The sequence below is a fragment of the Embiotoca jacksoni genome, unplaced genomic scaffold, assembly GCF_022577435.1.
Source record: "Embiotoca jacksoni isolate LCO1_2020_lvr unplaced genomic scaffold, fEmbJac1.0.p SCAF_1, whole genome shotgun sequence".
Lineage (NCBI taxonomy): Eukaryota > Metazoa > Chordata > Actinopteri > Embiotocidae > Embiotoca > Embiotoca jacksoni.
The window spans coordinates 17,333,832-17,351,661 of record NW_027185229.1 but is presented as its reverse complement, the minus strand read 5'-3'; the positions used below and the strand labels follow the sequence as shown (position 1 = coordinate 17,351,661).

Below are 17,830 nucleotides of genomic sequence, written 5' to 3'. Positions count from 1 at the left end.
TGACTGCAGTGTGGAGCACATGGCGTGAAACATTTATGGGTTAGAGCTTTTACTGCTTTGTGGATGGAAACTGCTTTTTGCTTAAATTACCATGTTGTGTTTTGGGCTACTTACAGAACTGAGAAATGGGAGCATCCATTTGGGCTGAGGCACCCCCTTTGGAGTTTAGTTTCTGGACCTGAGTGGGTGGGACAGGCTTGTGGGACTGGCCGGTGGCGCGATACATGGCCTGGACCCACAGGATGCGGTCCTGCTCATCATCGCTGGCAAACATCACAGTGTCGCCTTCCTTTACTGCATTGAAGAAAGCCCTGCCACCATCCAAGCCTGAGATAATGCAATCATACAGATCAAGTAGTTAGAGATTTACAATGTGTGTGTGTGTGTGTGTATGTGTGTGTGTGTGCAGTTTTACTAAGCGTTGGTGTGGTGTCTCACCTGGCTGGGGGTCACTGTAGTCCACAGTATAACCGTCCAGCTGGAGAAGTTCCTGCGGCTCTGATTTTTTCTCTCTGTAGCTGCACATTGCAAATGTGTACTGACTCACCTAAAAAACAAAGGATTAGGGATTACACCAATTTCAATATTGTTTTGTTAATTTTATCAACCACCCAAGAAGAGCCTATGTATGATAAATGCTGTACTGGCTCACTGACACTGATTTTATTTTATACTGTATAGCATCTGAGCAATTTGGTTGGTGCCATAAAAGTATCAAAGTTCCTTCCACATGTAGTATATAGAAATAATCTGATCCTAGAGATTTCCTAAATATTGTGACTTAATAGGTTTAAAATATTTTTTTTAGCCAACTAATGGGCTAAAACCCCCTAACAGCAATGACCTCTACAATGAGGGTCACGCCTGCTTCAATTTAGCTGAACATGGTTTCATATTAATAAAAGCCCACCTGCACAAGGACGAAGAAACGCTTCTTCCAGCGCTTCCAGACATTCTTCCCAAAAGCCCACAGATACCTGTCAAAACATTGTTCACACACGAAGACAAAAGGCAGTGCACGTCATAATGAGCACAAACTGATTGGTGAATGCAACTGGCACATTGAAAAATTGTTCATTATACTTGATCTTAATTAATTCATTAGTGCAGAAACAAGAAAAGTTAAAATTCTTTAGATGAGCCGCATGAAGGTTACATAAATGAAATTTGATTCACATTGCCTCCATTGATTTGTGTATTGGCACCCTGTAAAAGAAAAAAGTAAACTTCACATGAGCATCCACCAGGGGGAGTAGTGCACTTAACAGTATTTTTCCATGTTACATGAATAGAAATGAGGCCAAGGAGCTGAGAGGGTTGGAGTTCTATAGAAAAGACGTGGAAAATGTAAAGCACGTAGGAACATCAACATATATGTTACTCTGCAGTGGATATTACCCGCAGTGTTTCATGTTTTGTGGTTTGTCCATACGTATGGCCAGTTTGATCTTGAGATCTTGGTCAGGGCAAGCCTTGGTCACAGTCATCTTATGAAGCTCTGACGATTTGGGGCTGTTGGGAGTTGGGTGGAGGACAACCTGCACTCAAAGAAAGAGAACACAAAATGGAAGACTGAATAATTATTAGCACTGATATGCAGGTGGTAAATCTTTGATCTCATCCTGTGAAACATTCAGCAGTGCCAATCAGTGTGTTTGCAAGGACTGGTGGTTATGTGTGTTTGTTTCACCAATGAAATGATAAAGTGGATCCCAGCAGAGAAACGGAACCGTGCTTTGCTCTGCCTCCCTGAAGAGGAGGCCTAATCTCTCTTTGCCGAGTTAAAGAGCTTTGAGGAAGCCTGCTTTTCTGCCAACTCTGCTGCAGTGGGAGATCAAAGAGCCTTGTCACAGCCAAGGTCACCGCCACTACAGGGACGTCTGAGGCGCCACTGCCCAAACGCAAACCAGCAACACCACATTCCTTAACAATCTGTCACATTTACACTCCAGGAAAACGCAGGGTAGAGGAACGATTAATTTTCTTATTTATTTTATGCTCTTTCTTGAATCAGTGATTTAGATAAGGCTACAAGACTGGCACTCCTTTGTCAAGAGCGGGAAATTTTTTTTTTTTTTTTTTTTATCAGCTCACGAAACATGCAGCAGTATAATTCAGGTGAGTACTGGTCAAACACAAGCACAATGTGAAAGCACCGAAATGAGAATTGTTTGCTGTGCTGTGCTGTTCAAGTTAACTTGCACAAATGCGCAAACAAAAAACTGAATTCAGTGGGACTAGAGACGAATTCTTGTACATGCTGAAGATGATCTTATTTTGACAACCTTTACGTCTCATGTTTAACTTACGGAAAAACACAAAGTTACGTCAAAATCACTTATATCAGGATATCACATAGCTACAGAGAACTTCAACTGAAACCAAACCAGATGTTTCAGACACAAAAACTGCTTTGACCGTTCATGTATTTCTACGTGATTCATTCAGGTGTAATTTGTGCAATATGCAAGTTTAGTGTTTACTTATGTGACACGTGAGGCCTCATTAGCGTATTCTCATAGCTGTGTTGACATCAGAGTATTTGCGTGTCGGTAAAGATTAAAAATAAACACAAGTGTTACCCTTCCCAGTTCTTTGTCCTCCAGTGCCAGCACTCCTGTACTCTCTGTAAACAGTTTCACCTTGACAGCAGGCAGAGGGTGTGTGGTGGTGAAGTCCCCTTGGGTCCCCCAGCTAAAAGACACAACAAACACACTCCAGAGGTTAGCTTCCATGACAGCACGACAGGGCACTGTTCCCACACACTGACTTTATCTGCAGCAATCATTGCTTTTAACAGTTAATAAAAGTCAGTCAAGGAGAGTGGTTTCACCTTCATCTCAACAATTTATACCTAAATCACACAGAAAAATACCAATAACATTTTCAAATAGGCCAATTATGCAGCAATCAAAAAAAATTAAATCTCTATTTTGAGATGCCTCTTCAGTTCAATATACTGTTGAAACAGCAGCTTTTGGGCCACTTGGATTGCAATATACAACAGAATGAAGATAATGGCATAATTTAAGGACACACACAGACCAGTCTATACTTTTATCACAGAAGAAACACAGAATTTCTTTTGAAAAGAAATACTGCTCAGTCACAGATTTAGAGCATGTCAAAGTCTGGATAGCACACACACACACATTCCAGCTCACATTCACACTGTGAGAAAGTTTAGTCCAGCTGGCCAGCATATGTTTATATTGAAGGAAGAAAGTGAAGCACCTGTAAAGAAAACAACAATACACAAACAAGAGAGAGACAGACTCCAAAAGAAAGGACCAGCCTCAAAATAAGACTCCAGTCATGGGTCAAAACTTAAAAGGATAGGGTCACATTTTTTTTCCACATATGCTTTAACTTATATGGCCCAACAAAATCAACAGCTCCCACTCAGTTCAAAAGGACACTATTTTGAGTGTTCAGTCTAAATCTATAAATTCAACTGGGTATCTTCCAAAGTTTGATTTTTTTTTTGTTGTTGTTGTTGTTGTTGACAAATTCCCTTTTGTTTCCACAGACAGTGTTTCTTTGCAGAACTACAGCAGAGGGACAGAAACAGAATATATTACAGATAGAAAAACAGACAATTTTGTACTTTCATAGTTTGGAAGAAACCTACTTGAGCCTGAAACAGACTGCTGAAGCCTCGAACAAACAAACAGTGGGTCACTTTTTGACCAGTATGGACAGGACAAGCATTTAAAGAAAAGCAACGACTTCTACTTTCTACATACATGTGGGCACGTGATTACTAAAACAGCAAACACCACTGATTTTACACATTAAAGTCTGAATTAATGAAATTTAATGAAACCTTTGTTGCTCCAAATAGAGCTACGTGAAATCTGATAAACTAAGTCTTCGTCATTTGGGGCTGATTAAGTCTGAAAATGAAAAAAATCTATTCCGAAGAATACAGTTTTCTTTAACTGAAATTAATTTTCTTGATTTAAAGATTTTTCTAAAGATGACAATGGCATCCTACATACTTCCCTAGAACTGGAAACCCACAATACCCAATGGCTTTACATTACAAAGAGGCTGACCACAGAAACTGTAATTCATTGAGGATATCTGGTATCGAGTATTTGGAAAAGTCAGTGAGGGGTGGCGACGGGTTAAAAAGGCTCTTACAAAGAGAATCATTTTGGATCTACACATTAAAAGCCACGCAATAATGGAGAACTTGATTTGTCTCTGATTTGTAACTGTGCCTTTGTGTATTTTTTTTTTTTTTTTTCTCTCTTTGGAAAACTGGGTCAGTTTAAATTTTACTTGCCAATTCATGTTTGAATGTATCTTAAACTATTAAGAGATTTTAAGATTTTGATTAATATCTGCATTTGGTTTCTAGTCCGGACATTATGTCTCCCATCACGTGTCTTTACCTGCTCCCATGTACTGGGTGACAGTTCATTGGTCCATAATGGTCATGTGACCACTGACCAACACATATAAGGAACAGCCCAAAGGCACCTTATTTGTACCTGCCCTGATGAAGGCCTTAGAGGCTGAAATGTGTTGGCATGAGTTTTTACTATGATTGAATAACCATGACTGATTAAAAGCTTTTTAATTAATCACCCTCTTGAGTGCCTCAGATTTCTTCAGGTTTTCAAGTTTGATCCCCAAACTGAAGAGCACCAGAGGGACAACAATTCACACACCCGAGCAGCACTCCACGCTGACAGTTTTTGGAATTAGTTGTAGTATGTTGTTCTTTCTGTTATGTATGGGCAGCAGGTTTTGAAAAGCAAGAAGAATGTGAGGGATTAAAAAGGCTGTCTGTCTGGTTCTGCTGAATCGATCTTTATGTTTAGTTTTTTGTCATAGAACTGCACTTTTAAATTGTTGGAGTACTATTTTAAAACAGGCTTGAAAAAAGCAAATGTAAGCCTGTCCTTCAACAGCAAACACCTGATAATGGCTCAAATTTATCACTAGTTATCCCATCTCCAGCCAAAAGAATTACAAGAAACAAAATACACAATGAGAATGCAGTTTACTGTAATCACATTACACAACATATATGAGATTTTGCTATCCCTCACTACCATCTGTGACTGCCAACGGGTTATTCTCCCTTATGCAGCTGTAGCCACATTAAAGAAATGCCTGACTTCTCGCTCTGCAGTGAAGTATGGAGAATAAGGTGTCATTTTCCAGCCTTGGAGAGAATTTTTTTTCCTGTAAGCATTTATAACATTCATGATTAATTTCTGCTTTATCTACACAAAGGTGTTGCAGCTCCAGCAGGTACACGAGGAGCAGAGAGGCTGCTGAGTGACAGTGAGGAGTCAGTGGTGAGCTGTGTTGATTTCACATGGAACCATTGTGCTGGCATGAAGGTGACCTTGTGGCTCAACAGAAGATCTATTAATGGGCGTGATGGTGCCGTGCTCCTGCAGCTCTTTCTCCAAAGCTATATGACGCTTACGTGTGCCAACGTGGTACAAATAAATAAATAAAAAAAACATCTGAATTACAAGGCAATAAAATGAATTACATGAATCCACTTAATAATTGTATCAAAGTTAAATGTAAGATCATAATGTTGAATGTCAGTCTGAGCACACCGTTCCTGAACAAATTAAATTACTGCATGCAAATAACTCACAGCAGTATATACATTAATACATTTATCTTCTGTGTGTTTGTGTGGTTTGTTTGTGTAACGTGTGTACTGTACATAACCACACACACAGTCATGTTTTCATCACCTTTAGAGGACATTACATTGATTTCCTGGAGACCTAAACTGACCCTGACTATAACCTAAACCTTACGCCACGTCAACACCGAAATATTTAAATGATTTACATTTGTGGGTCCCCACAGCATGTGTTATACAAGTACACACACATACACTACCATTGCCTTGTTCTCCTCTAATCCCTTCTCTCATTCATGTCCCTCCATCTCTCTCATACTCTCTTCATAAAATGGCTCTTGAATTAGAGAGATCAGAGGAAGACATTCGGTCCTTAAAATAGCTCAAATTTGCATGAATGTTTCATGGACAATTTCTCTTGTATTTTGCACTGTGCAATAGTGGTTAATTAGGGGGAAAAGGGTGGATATATTTAGCAGTTGATATATGTTCCTTCACTGTGAAACCATCATAGTCTAATGAAGTTGCATTACAAGTAGTGAGGTAAAAAAAAAAAAAAATACAGCGCGAATACACAAAGCATTTTTACACCATTATCGACTGAGTCAGAAATCACCCAGTGAATCATAACTGACTCAAAAAGCTTTAACAAAAACAAGACATTAAAGGTGTTTGTTTTCCTACAGGTTAAGGGATTTGCTGTCAAGACTGATCACCATGCCAAATTTTCAATGGCCTATATTTTATTCAAGAACAAGTACAGGTATACTTCAGGTGAAGGTACATTTTGTTTGACAATAAGACCAGATTTGTCTGCTCTGGACCAAATTGGCTGATTTCAAGGTTTTGCTCAACTGCACAGTCCCATTTCCTTCAAATGCAGTCATTCACATGCAAAACGTCTTTCTTACGAGAAGGAATAAGGCTTTAGACAACACTAGCAAGAGCTCCAGAAATGTCTGCCAGTGAGATGGGAGAGTTTGGCAGCGTAAGGCTTGAAGTCAATTTCTAGTGTATTTTTGAAGCCAATCCATTTTTCATAAATCGATTCAATAAGAGTCTTACTTTACGCTTAATGTTACCCTTAAATAATCTCAATTAGAATACTCTAATCTATTGTTGGTTTATCTATTGAACACAGCAACAATCAACATTTCATTAGGGTTTATCTTCCTTGAAATAATCACCAGAGGGTTTCTTTTCAGTCCTAATAAAAGTTTGGTAGTTGTGTTAAGTTTTAAAAGTGGTCAACAGTGATTTCTGCTAACAATATGTGCTCTGCACTAAAGTTTACACTCATAAATCTAAATGTGCATGAGTGCACAGACATGCTCGGGTTCTTACGTTGGCTTGGATGCCTCTGCTTGGTCGGTCTGGAGTTTCTCGCCTCCCTCCACCTCCATGGTGCAGTAAACAATCCTGTTGGGAGCCAGAGATTTCAGCCCCTGCACTTCCATGATCACCACCTGGGGAGCACAGAAACCTCAGTGAAGGTTGAAGACGAGAAGTGATTGATCTCTTGAAAGAGGTTAGAGAGCAGAAATGTCAAATGCACAAGAGCATGCAGCAAATCAATCTAGTTTGTATTTACACTTGTAGCCAGTGCCTTCATTGTACTAAAATATAGATTGTTGCAGATTTTCTGACGGAACAACGCATTCAAATTACAACTACACTTCCTGTAAAGTACAACTTTGTCGTTGAAACAGCTTGTAGGAATAATCTACCACATCAAGTATTCTATCCAGTCTTTAATAGCTCGGTGAATACAATATAGCACTAACACTGCCAGGGGTAGCTGTTATATTGCAGGTGTGAATTCTAAATGGGACAACCCAAGGCAGAAATATGTGCAGCCAGGATAAGTGTCCATTTTGAATCAAAGTATCCGCCCGATCCACTGATGTCATCATGGCACCAGGATGTTTTCTTTGCTGTCACAGTAATTTAATTCAACAAATCAGTTAAGGGAGATTCTAGATAGGAATTAAAGATGAAGTGTTGCATTTATAATATAAATGAAAGATTATTTCCCTCGTAAAAAAGCGTGCATGACTAACAAGTTTATCTGACCAGCATTATAATACTAATATTTCTGTGTGGTTGAAGCACAGGGACCTGTTCTATATTTCAGCTGATCTAGATTCCTCTAAATATTTTCCTAGTGTGTTGCTGAGGCAGCCAACTGCTTGGAAGCACACTTGAGTCCAAAAGAACTACGGCGTTGCCACCACCTAATTTTCTCTATTGGGCAAATCATTTTATTTGATCTCTTTTATGGCATCCCCACTTTTGTGTGAACAAACAGAAAAACAAGGTCATATTCTTTGTACATGATGTACTTCCCCACTCTGAAAAAGAACTGCATCATAATGATCGAGGTGCGATTTCTCGCTGTTCTGTGGTGATAGCACATCTCAGACAAGCTGATAACAAGATGACTCATATTTCCCATTTAGAAGAGGGTAAACGGGTTTTTGTATATATGTGTGTGTGTGTGTGTGCTCTTTACATAGCATCCATTCAACCCCCTGAACAGGTCTGCTGTCTGTTTCTATACTTAGTCTGCAGCAACACGTTGTCAACAACAGTTCTGATTCTGGCAGATGTTTTGCACTGACTTTTTGTCACTTAAGATGTTTAAGAGATTCATTCTGCAGCATGACATACACCCTAAACATCCAGCCATAGTCATAAAGAACCATTTTCAGCAACAGGAAGAAAAAGGACTTCTGCACTAGATGGCATCGCTCCCATAAAGCTCTGATCTCAAATCATTAAAGGCCGGATGTTTTTCAGATGTTTTATTTACAGTCTTGATATCCATAAAAAGATAAAATTGTGCTGCTTTAAATGTTTTTTTTTCTTCTGTTTACTGCATTCATCAACAAGCTCATCAATTAATAAAACAAATTTATAGTATCGGTCCCCCCCCCCCCCCCCAAAAAAAAAAAAAAAAAATCCCCATTTAACTTTTTGTTTCTAAACGATTTGCGAAGCAATGTACTTTAAAATGATCAAAACACTGTAATGCAGGGGGATTTTCGCAAGATAATCACACACTCATACTGAGCCTCATTCCTAAAGAACATTACCTCCAAAGTGAAGGAAAGTACCACATCAGATTTGGACAGTGTGTTCTCGTCCTCTTGGCCCATGTCGATGATGGAGGTATTGTGTCCCCGTTTCAGCTTCTGGAGTTTAAACTCCCCTCCTTTGGACACAGGCATGCTCTCCAGATTGGCCATCAGCTGATTGACTGAAGACTTGAGTTCCTCGATGTACATAGCCTCCATCTCTTTTGACACAAATTTGGGGAACTTCCCACCCTGTTGACCAATAACACCAAGAAACCCCGGTCAGATAAATATTTCAAAAAGTGATAAAAGCATAAATGCAAGATTAACATATTTATTTCATATATCTAATCTTGTGTAAAAGAAATACAGAGAAATGTTTAAATATACTATCTTCTTTATAGCCTTTGAAGTAGTACTCTTGTAATCTGTGGCTGGCTTCCCATACTGTAATGTTTATACAAATTACACCATATTAGTGCCAAATTAACTATATAACAAAGCATATTACAAACAATCTTGAGTCCCCCCCCCCCCCACAGAGTCTGACTCACCCTAGCAATCTGGTCTGCCATCTGAAGACGACCATCCAGCTCTCTTCTGATCTGTGCTGCCTGCTCATCCAGGTTGTCCAGCTATTGATAAAAAGAGAGGAAGAGGTCAGTAAGATAACATCATGGGAAAAAAAATGTCTAGACCATTAAAAAAAAAAAAAAAAAAAAAAAAAAACTGAAGACAGAACAGAACTGCAGGTCTCTGGTTCTTTGGCAAGATACTGAAAGAGTAAGAGAAAATAATTTCACACAATCATGAAAAATAATTTAACAATTACCCTATGAAATTATGGAACAAGGATGTTAAGACTGGATCCCCGTTTTTTCACGCACGACAACTGACAACGCACGTGTACTCTAACGAGTATACAGGCAATGCACGAAGCAGGGCACCCTGGCACTTCAGCCAACTAGCAGTTGGTGGTGATAACACCCAAAGAAGGAAATTGGCGTGCCTGCTAACGCAGTGACAAAGAAGACTACAAGCAAACATACAGGAGTTTGGCTTTGTAAATATTTTATGACAATTAATTTGACATGTTATGAAACCTGCACGTGTTATGTTAGTAGCCTCAAACCACGATGGTAAGATTATTTTTTTTATTTTCAAGTTTCAGTTTTTTTCTTGAACCACAACCACAACTTGTGACTTTACTTGAGGTAATGTGTCAGATTCCTTGCCGCTCCCTACTAAAGTATAAAGCCACTTGTGTCTCCAGAGATTCAGTTGGGAGAACTCATTGAAGTTCCTTTTTAAATCTGTGAGGCATAGCTGCAGACTTAGGACTTGGACCCAGGTCAAGGCTGGCCGCAGAATAAAATGAAGAAAGCAAAACATTTAGATGGGAGAAATTAGCATTTTGTCACAAAATTAATTACACGAGAAACTCAATCTCTTCATATCCAGTGTATCATCTATTTTCTATTCTGAAGCACAAATCATTAATTTATATGGTAGTAAATTATTAAAAGACCTTATTTTCCTTTCAGTAAATAAATTAATAAATGTTTACATTTTTTATTTTATGCTATAAGAAAAAAATATTTAATATATTACAGCCTATATAATTGGATTTTTTTTTTTTTTTTTTTTTTTATAAATGCTCCTCCTATTGAAAAGTCTGATAATTGAAACACTGAAACATACCTGTAATCTATGAGTAATGGTTTATGCGTCTTGTAAACACAAGCAGGGCACTGCCAAAGTTGAATCTTGACAGATAATTTGAATACAGCATGACATGTCTGTGTGTGCACTTATCAAATTAGGTTAGGTTAGGTAGTTACTTTATTAATCCCCAAGGGGAAATTTTTTTGAATTACCATTTGCCTTTCAGGGCCTTGGATCTAAATGTTTTGTCTGTCATGACAAAAGCCTTGTGCCCCTTGGTCAGTCTTATCTTTGTAATGTTAATAACGAATGACCAGAGTCAGAGTCTGCTGTATCCTTCTGACAGTTTGAATTAAAAACATACGTTTGGGTCGAGGGTTTAAACGTTTTCAGCACCACCAGGATTACTGACAGTTCAACACATTACAGTGTAAAAATATGACTGTAAAACAACACAAAGCTGTTTCAACCTAAGAATTTGAGTGCCTGCAGCTTTAAAATTGCAAGAAAACATAACTCACACTGAATAATATGCAAAATGTGATCATTATTATTAAACATAGTGAGTTTGAATGAACATCATTCTACACTTTGGATCAGCACTGATCCCTGTATGATGTGCTGTTGTGATGAGATCAGACAGTAGTATTTGATGTACAGAAGCAAAAATAAGTAGCCTATTTGGTGTGATTTTCTTTTTCATTGTTTCCTTATGATTTTCTTATAAGTATTACTTGTTTTTTGACTTGTAAATAAAGCATTCATTGACTCAAGACAAGTAGCTGGAATTAAATGACAGACACCTAGTTTGACCAAACTGACAAGGCTGCAGTTCAGAATGACTGTGAGCATCCAGTCCAAAAGGCACTCAAACAGACTGGTAATTATGACAATAGGACATCAGGGTATAAAAAGGCTAAAATAGAGCTCCATTTTGTTTTTAACAGGCTGGAATCACAGAAGCATAGTGTGGCAGCACTAATAAATACACCACAAACAAAAATAAATGCATTACTCCCTCGCAGGAACCATGTTGCCATCACCACAGACACGATGTATGATCCTTGGGCCTTTTTGGAAGTGTCAGGTGTTTGGAATTTTTCCTTTTCTTGTTGATGTTAATCAGCAGAATGAAACTTCAGCTCCCTGCAACGTCTGAGCCAAGGGGGCAGTAAAAATAACACTTTCGTCAATGACAATGATAAAGAGAGGCTTTGGCTTGAATGACTCATTCAAAACCATTTTGGCATGCGGGGACAAAAATCAGCAGTAATGTAATGTCCTTAAAATATTAGGAAAAAAAGCCTGTATTAGACAATGTTAGCTCTGGGCAAAAAAGCCTGACATCTGTTGGCTGGAATTTTGACTCGGAGTAATGAAAAGCAAAGAAATTTGTGGCTCTCTTACATTAATATTGAATGAGAGTTTTATATTAGCTGACACGAGAAAAGAGTGAAGAGGGCTGATGTCTCTTTCATGCCCTCTGCTTCTCCATGACTCACTCCTGCACTTATTCTCACAGCCAAAACATCTCATTCGTGGCAGATTTGATGTTGTGACTCACCAGCCAGCATCATTTCCATTATGAGGTCTGTAGCCTAATTAAGACATATCTGCAGCACCGTTGCACCTGGGGAGTCAAACTTTTCCGCGGTAAGATGCGACGTTAGTGAAAAATTTAACCAATCTCGTCTCACCCTGGTGGTGTAAATCCTTGAGTCTTGGTGTGTGTGTGTGTGTGTGGGGGGGGGGGGGGGGGGGGGGGGAGAGATATGATGCTACAGTTTTCATGGAGCACATGTATACATTTCTGTTTATAGCAGGAGCACGTGACATATTTTTGGCTCCAGCCCCCCTGTGACACTGTTCAGGATAAAGTGGGTATAGATAATGGATGGATGGATAGAATATCAGCATCAAGACTGGCTATTAATACATTTTTATACATTTGTAATTTCTGATTATTTTTCTGTTTAGATTTTACTACTTGCAGTTTACAATTGGTAAAATAAGGGTGAATCGTATTTTTGTATTAATATAAAGCAGCGTAACAAGTTTGTCTGTTATATTGCAGGCTTTTTTTAAGGTCATTAATATGTTGTGCAATATGAGTAACTATTCATAGATTTCTACACATTTTGACAATTTAAAGTGTTAGAAAATTTGTCAATGTTGTTCCCTACATTTAGTATCAATTGTGATCTCTGTCCCATACTGTATCTGGTCAACACGGCTGTATATAAGGAACCTGGAAACAACCTGAAATATTGTCCTGATGGAGGCAAGATACCCAAAAACATCTTGTGAACAAAAGCAACATTTAGATTTTTAGTACAAATTTGATTTCAATTTTGATTCCATCACTAAAATGAAAATCATCTCCACACAGCTTCATGGACTCTGCAACTGATTCTACTCGTGACACAGAGCTTAAAACTCCTCTGGTCTAATGGGACGCATGCCAGAGCTGACCTCTCTGTGCCTTATGAAATTTCACCCACTCCTATTACATTAACAGGCCTTGTCTGTATGGCTTTACCATATTGATTCTCTGCCCCTTCCAGCAATCCTTTTTAAAAGTGAATGAGCTGAAGTCAAAGTGGAGCTGTTAACAGCAGGGAAGGGGAACTCAAAGAAGGAAAAAAAGGCACAGATAGTCATCTGTACATAGAAAAAACACAATTAAAAGCAGCAGTCTTATAGGAATTATGGGCAACTTCGTCACGCAATAACTAGAAAAGCATTTTCATTGTTGAAATTTCTTATCTACCGATTTGAAATAGATTTTGTTCACTGATGTGCTCATTATGAAATGAAGTCAGCCATATGCATCTTAAATAGAGGACAGTTCGCATGAACTGTCAAGCCTAGTGTGTTACAGTACCAGCATTGGCCACTGAACACCCACCCTACTACATAACCCAGAGTTCCTGTTTAGTAGAGCACATAATCAGACAATGCCACCAGCTGCAGCATAATGTCTGCATTGGAACCACAGTGGTACTCAGTACAGATCTGCCACACAGAGAAGTGTGAGCATCCATAGGAAATATCACAAGCAGGGTTTATTATTTTTTTTTATCATTGCTATGTCCGGTAGCAAAAAAACAGACACATCCCCCACTATAACAGTGACTGATACTGATTGCCTTTCTGCCTGAGTTGTGCTTGAACAGCTCCTTTCCCCCTGCTGCTGGCAATCCCGTGTTGCCTGTCAAAACACTCAGAGAGCTCTGGTGAGCACTGTTGGAGTGCCGTGCAAGCGACATCTGACTCGTGTGATCCCAAAAGAACTGTCAGTGCCATGCCTGGAAATTCAGTGGCTTGGCCTGGGAATGTCTTACAATTCATTTTTACTGTTTTATCTGTGTGCCTCCCTCTCCTACAAAACACACCTAAATCCACACGTCCAGGAAAAATCTAAAAACTGCAAAATTGTTCATGACTGACATGGAAAAAGCAGCAGCAGACAAAAGCAGTTTTTTGCGATTTTTTTTTTTTTTTTTTTTTTTTTTTTTTTTTTTTGCAGATTGTAGCTACAAAATGGCTAAAATGGGAAGAGGAACCCTGAAGCATGTAATGTGAAAGGGTATGGGGGCTTTTTATTCTATTACTGCCATCTCTGCCTTGACAGAAGTGAAAAGCAAAGGCTGTGGAAAGGGGAAAAAGCTGAGGGCATTTTCTGTGTGAACTACTAACCACCTACTGAGCCCCCAAGCAGCCCCATCTTATCCGGCCTACAAGTACTGAAAGGTCACTGCTGTCAATGGCCCACGGGAACGATACAGGTGGACAGGCAATCTCATAAAATAAGACTGGCTAAAAGGTAAGTTTCCCTCTGAGTTACTGAAGCTGACAGCAGTGCTGCAGCTAAATAAAGGTGACACAGCTTCAGTGTTAGCCGAGCTGACAGCATGACAGCAGGTTAAAGGTGACTGAGCAGAAGCAGGCGGGTAGTTAAGAGCCCAGCTGATGATAGATTCCTGGGTGGATGCTGGGACATTAGCAGCTGGCACCAAACACAACCAGTGGCAGATTCTTATAAAGAACAAAGATTGGGAGGGCAGGGCTAGATTGGTTATGGATGGCACCTGGAGGAGTCAAAGCAGCCGGTCTATATTTAGACTTGCTGTGTGTGACTCCGTGTCTGTGTATTGAAAAGCGCAAAGTGAGAAAAATGCTTCTGTTGTGTAAATGTAACATCATCCCTCTTATTAGAATGTGATTTTCCAAAAATCTTCATCTCAACTTCTAAGAATGTAATCAACACATTTCTCCTCTCTGTTGTTCTGAGATTTGATTTATTTTGTAATTTAATCCTGCCTAAAGTTTTTTGCATCAGTTAACAATGGGTCAGATTACTACACAAAGGAGCCATTCATTAGAGAACTGTGCAATTCCCCTAAGCCCTACAGAGCATTTTAGTCAAATCAGAGCGAAAGAGAAAATTAATCTTCATTTCATCAGGCCACCTGAGACCTGACCTCTCATAAAAGCTAAGGTTGCTTTGTGTTTGCCGTCTCTATAAAGACGCAACTGCTAATACATTTGCCACATTAACTTTATAAAAGGTGATTCTACAGTTTTTACAGCTTGTTGCACTACCCACAAGTGGCCAAAAATCCAGTACTAAAGTACATCGTATTATAAAGGCATCTTTAAACAGGTTAATTTGTAAATTAATAGAAACGGGTTTAAATAATTTGTAAATAAATCAGCAACTTTTTAGGAGAAAGTAAATAACAATAGGGCTTTCGCACCATCGGTGCTCGGGCCCTAATTAATCCAGATTTGAAAAGATGGAGATGGTTTTATAGATGAGCGATGACATCTCTATCCTAGACAAACAAGCCCTCTTTTATTTATTCTTTCTTTGTAAATAACGTTGTGCAGATTCCAAATCGCATGGGTGCAGTCAACCTTCACCCTGCATTTCAGCACCCTTGCTTTTCAGTTAAGAGGTGGCTCGGCAGGCATAGTAAAATGCTTTCATCCTCTCCCAATTCTGGGTGCAGTGAAGAGGGTCCATTACGCAATTATATGAGCTACAGGCTAAACCAGGAAGAGCTCTGTCCTCATTTCCCAACCAGCAGTTGCTGACAAGACAAATTAAAGAGGAAAAGGAGGGGCCTCTTTCAAAGCCTGTCAGAAGCAAAGGTGATTTGAGTATATTGTGTCAGACCAGGAGGGGCCCAAAGGCCATGATTTCTGGCTCTGTAGGGGGTAAAAGTCTGATCCCGATGTGCTTGTGCTTCACGTTGACTCCTAGGCTTAGGCAATTTAATCAGGCACTTGAGATTAGAGAATAATTTTAGTGAGGGAAAGTTCACTGGTGTGAATAAATATCAATAAATAAAACTTCAGACTGAGAATCTGTAAGCAGTGTTAACGTTACCTGTGCTGAGGCGATTAGTCACTTAATTGAATAGTCATTCAACAGAAAACTAATCAAGAGATTTGATAATTGATGATTTGCAATTGTTCAAAAAGAAACATTTGCTGGTTTGTGAGGATTTTCAGAATTTCTTCATCATGCCTGAGTGAAATTAATATAAAGAGATTATGAATGAACAACTTAAATACCCAATGGCAAATGATAAGTAATGCCCATTTTCCTGTATATTTTAAACAAACGTATTCATTAATTAAGAAAATGCACTTTTTTTTTTAATGATGGCAACAATTTAATTGCCAGCCTAAATATAGGTACTGACAATTACATACTCCTTTTAAAACCTGCATTAATCAATGTTTTTTATATTAATGCTGAACAAATTGCTAAATTTACACTGAAAGGCTCACTCGTATTACAAAATCAGAGATTCAGCACCAAATCTGTGATTCTTCAAACAGTGGGGAACATTAGCAACTCTGTAGCTGGCAAAAAAGCAGAGCACAACAACTCGTCAGGCACATTTGTGACATACTTTGTTTACATACAGTGCATCTGGAAAGTATTCACAGTACTTCACTTTTTCCACTTTGTTATGTTACAGCCTTATTCCAAAATGGATTAAATTCATTTTTTTTCCTCAAAATTCTACACACAATAATAATAATGACAAAGTGCTAAAAGGTTAAAATTTTTGCAAATCTATTAAAAATAAAAGATCAAAAATATAACGCGTACATAAGTATTCACAGCTTTTGCTCAATACTTTGTTGATGCACCTTTGGCAGCAATTACAGCCTCAAGTCGGGCTGTCATGTGCCTTTTACTGAGGAGTGGCTTCCGTGTGGCCACTCTACCATACAGGCCTGCTTGGTGGAGTGCTGCAGAGATGTTTGTCCTTCTGGAAGGTTCTCCTCTCTTCACAGAGCAACGCTGAAGCTCTGTCAGAGTGACCATCGGGTTCTTGGTCACCTCCCTGACTAAGGCTCTTCTCCCCTGATCGCTCAGTTTGGCCGGGCGGCCAACTCTAGGAAGAGTCCTGGTGGTTCCAAACTTCTTCCATTTACGGATGATGGAGGCCACTGTGCTCATTGGGACCTTCAATGCTGCAGACATTTTTCTGTACCCTTCCCCAGATCTGTGCCTCAATACAATCCTGTCTCGGAGGTCTACAGACAATTCCTTGAACTTGGGCTTGGTTTGTGCTCTGACATGCACTGTCAACTGTGGGACCTTTTATAGACAGGTGTGTGCCTTAACAAATCATGTCCAATCAATTGAATTTACCACAGGTGGACTCCAATCAAGTTGTAGAAACATCTCAAAGATGATCAGTGGAAACAGGCACCTGAGCTCAATTTTTAGTGTCATGGCAAAGGCTGTGAATACTTATTGTCAGGATCCCTGTCTGACCCTGTGTGTGTTAACCTCTGTTTCCCCAGATCTCCTCTCCTAATGTTTGCTGTTATTCCCCTGTTTATTGTGGTGTGCCATGTGCTTTGTGTTTTGGTCTGTGTCTTTCCACTTCCTGTCTCCAGAAACCTCCCATGGCCACACCCCTGCTCATGCTGAGCGGCTGCTGACAATCCACCTGATTACCACCTGCAGGTTGACACACCGGTTCCTCATCCCACTAATCACCTCCCAACATTATATCAACCCTGGTCCTGCAGTCCTCAGGTGTCAGTTCATTGCGTCTTGTCGCCTTCAGCCTGCCGTCAACTCTGCCAGCCGGCCTGTGTCGTTCCACGGAGCTCACCCAGTTGACCTAAGCCTGCCATCCTGTGTCGGACCAAGGGAACCACACCGTTGATCCTGCCGGCCATCCTGTGTCGGATCCAGGGATCCACACAGTTGATCCAGCCTGCTGCTCCCAGAGTCTTGTCTCTGGTTCCTCCACATCTGTCCCGTGGCTGTTCCACCAGTGTGGTTCGGACCAGCCAGTTCCTGCCAGAGTTCCGCCTCTGGGTCTTCCATGTCTGTCTCATAGCTGTTCCACCAGCCTGCCTCAGACTAATCCGCTGTCTAAAATACAGTCTGTTCTATACCTGATTCCTGTACTGTGGTCTGCTA

The 17,830-nt window shown here is 39.7% G+C and overlaps 1 protein-coding gene across 19 annotated transcripts in view; it reads right to left on the bottom strand.

Annotated features, from left to right (window-relative positions):
* Nucleotides 1–17,830, bottom strand: part of cadpsb (Ca2+-dependent activator protein for secretion b) — a 66,325-nt gene that overhangs the window by 29,120 nt on the left and 19,375 nt on the right. For all 19 annotated transcript variants that reach the window (XM_069144308.1, XM_069144316.1, XM_069144338.1 and 16 more), the window contains exons 4-11: nt 9,255–9,335; nt 8,719–8,952; nt 6,968–7,089; nt 2,583–2,694; nt 1,399–1,538; nt 911–977; nt 439–547; nt 115–327 (exon numbers count right to left, since the gene is read on the bottom strand). In XM_069144308.1, the coding sequence (XP_069000409.1) occupies nt 115–327; nt 439–547; nt 911–977; nt 1,399–1,538; nt 2,583–2,694; nt 6,968–7,089; nt 8,719–8,952; nt 9,255–9,335 (1,078 nt within the window). The remainder of the gene's footprint in view (nt 1–114; nt 328–438; nt 548–910; nt 978–1,398; nt 1,539–2,582; nt 2,695–6,967; nt 7,090–8,718; nt 8,953–9,254; nt 9,336–17,830) is intronic.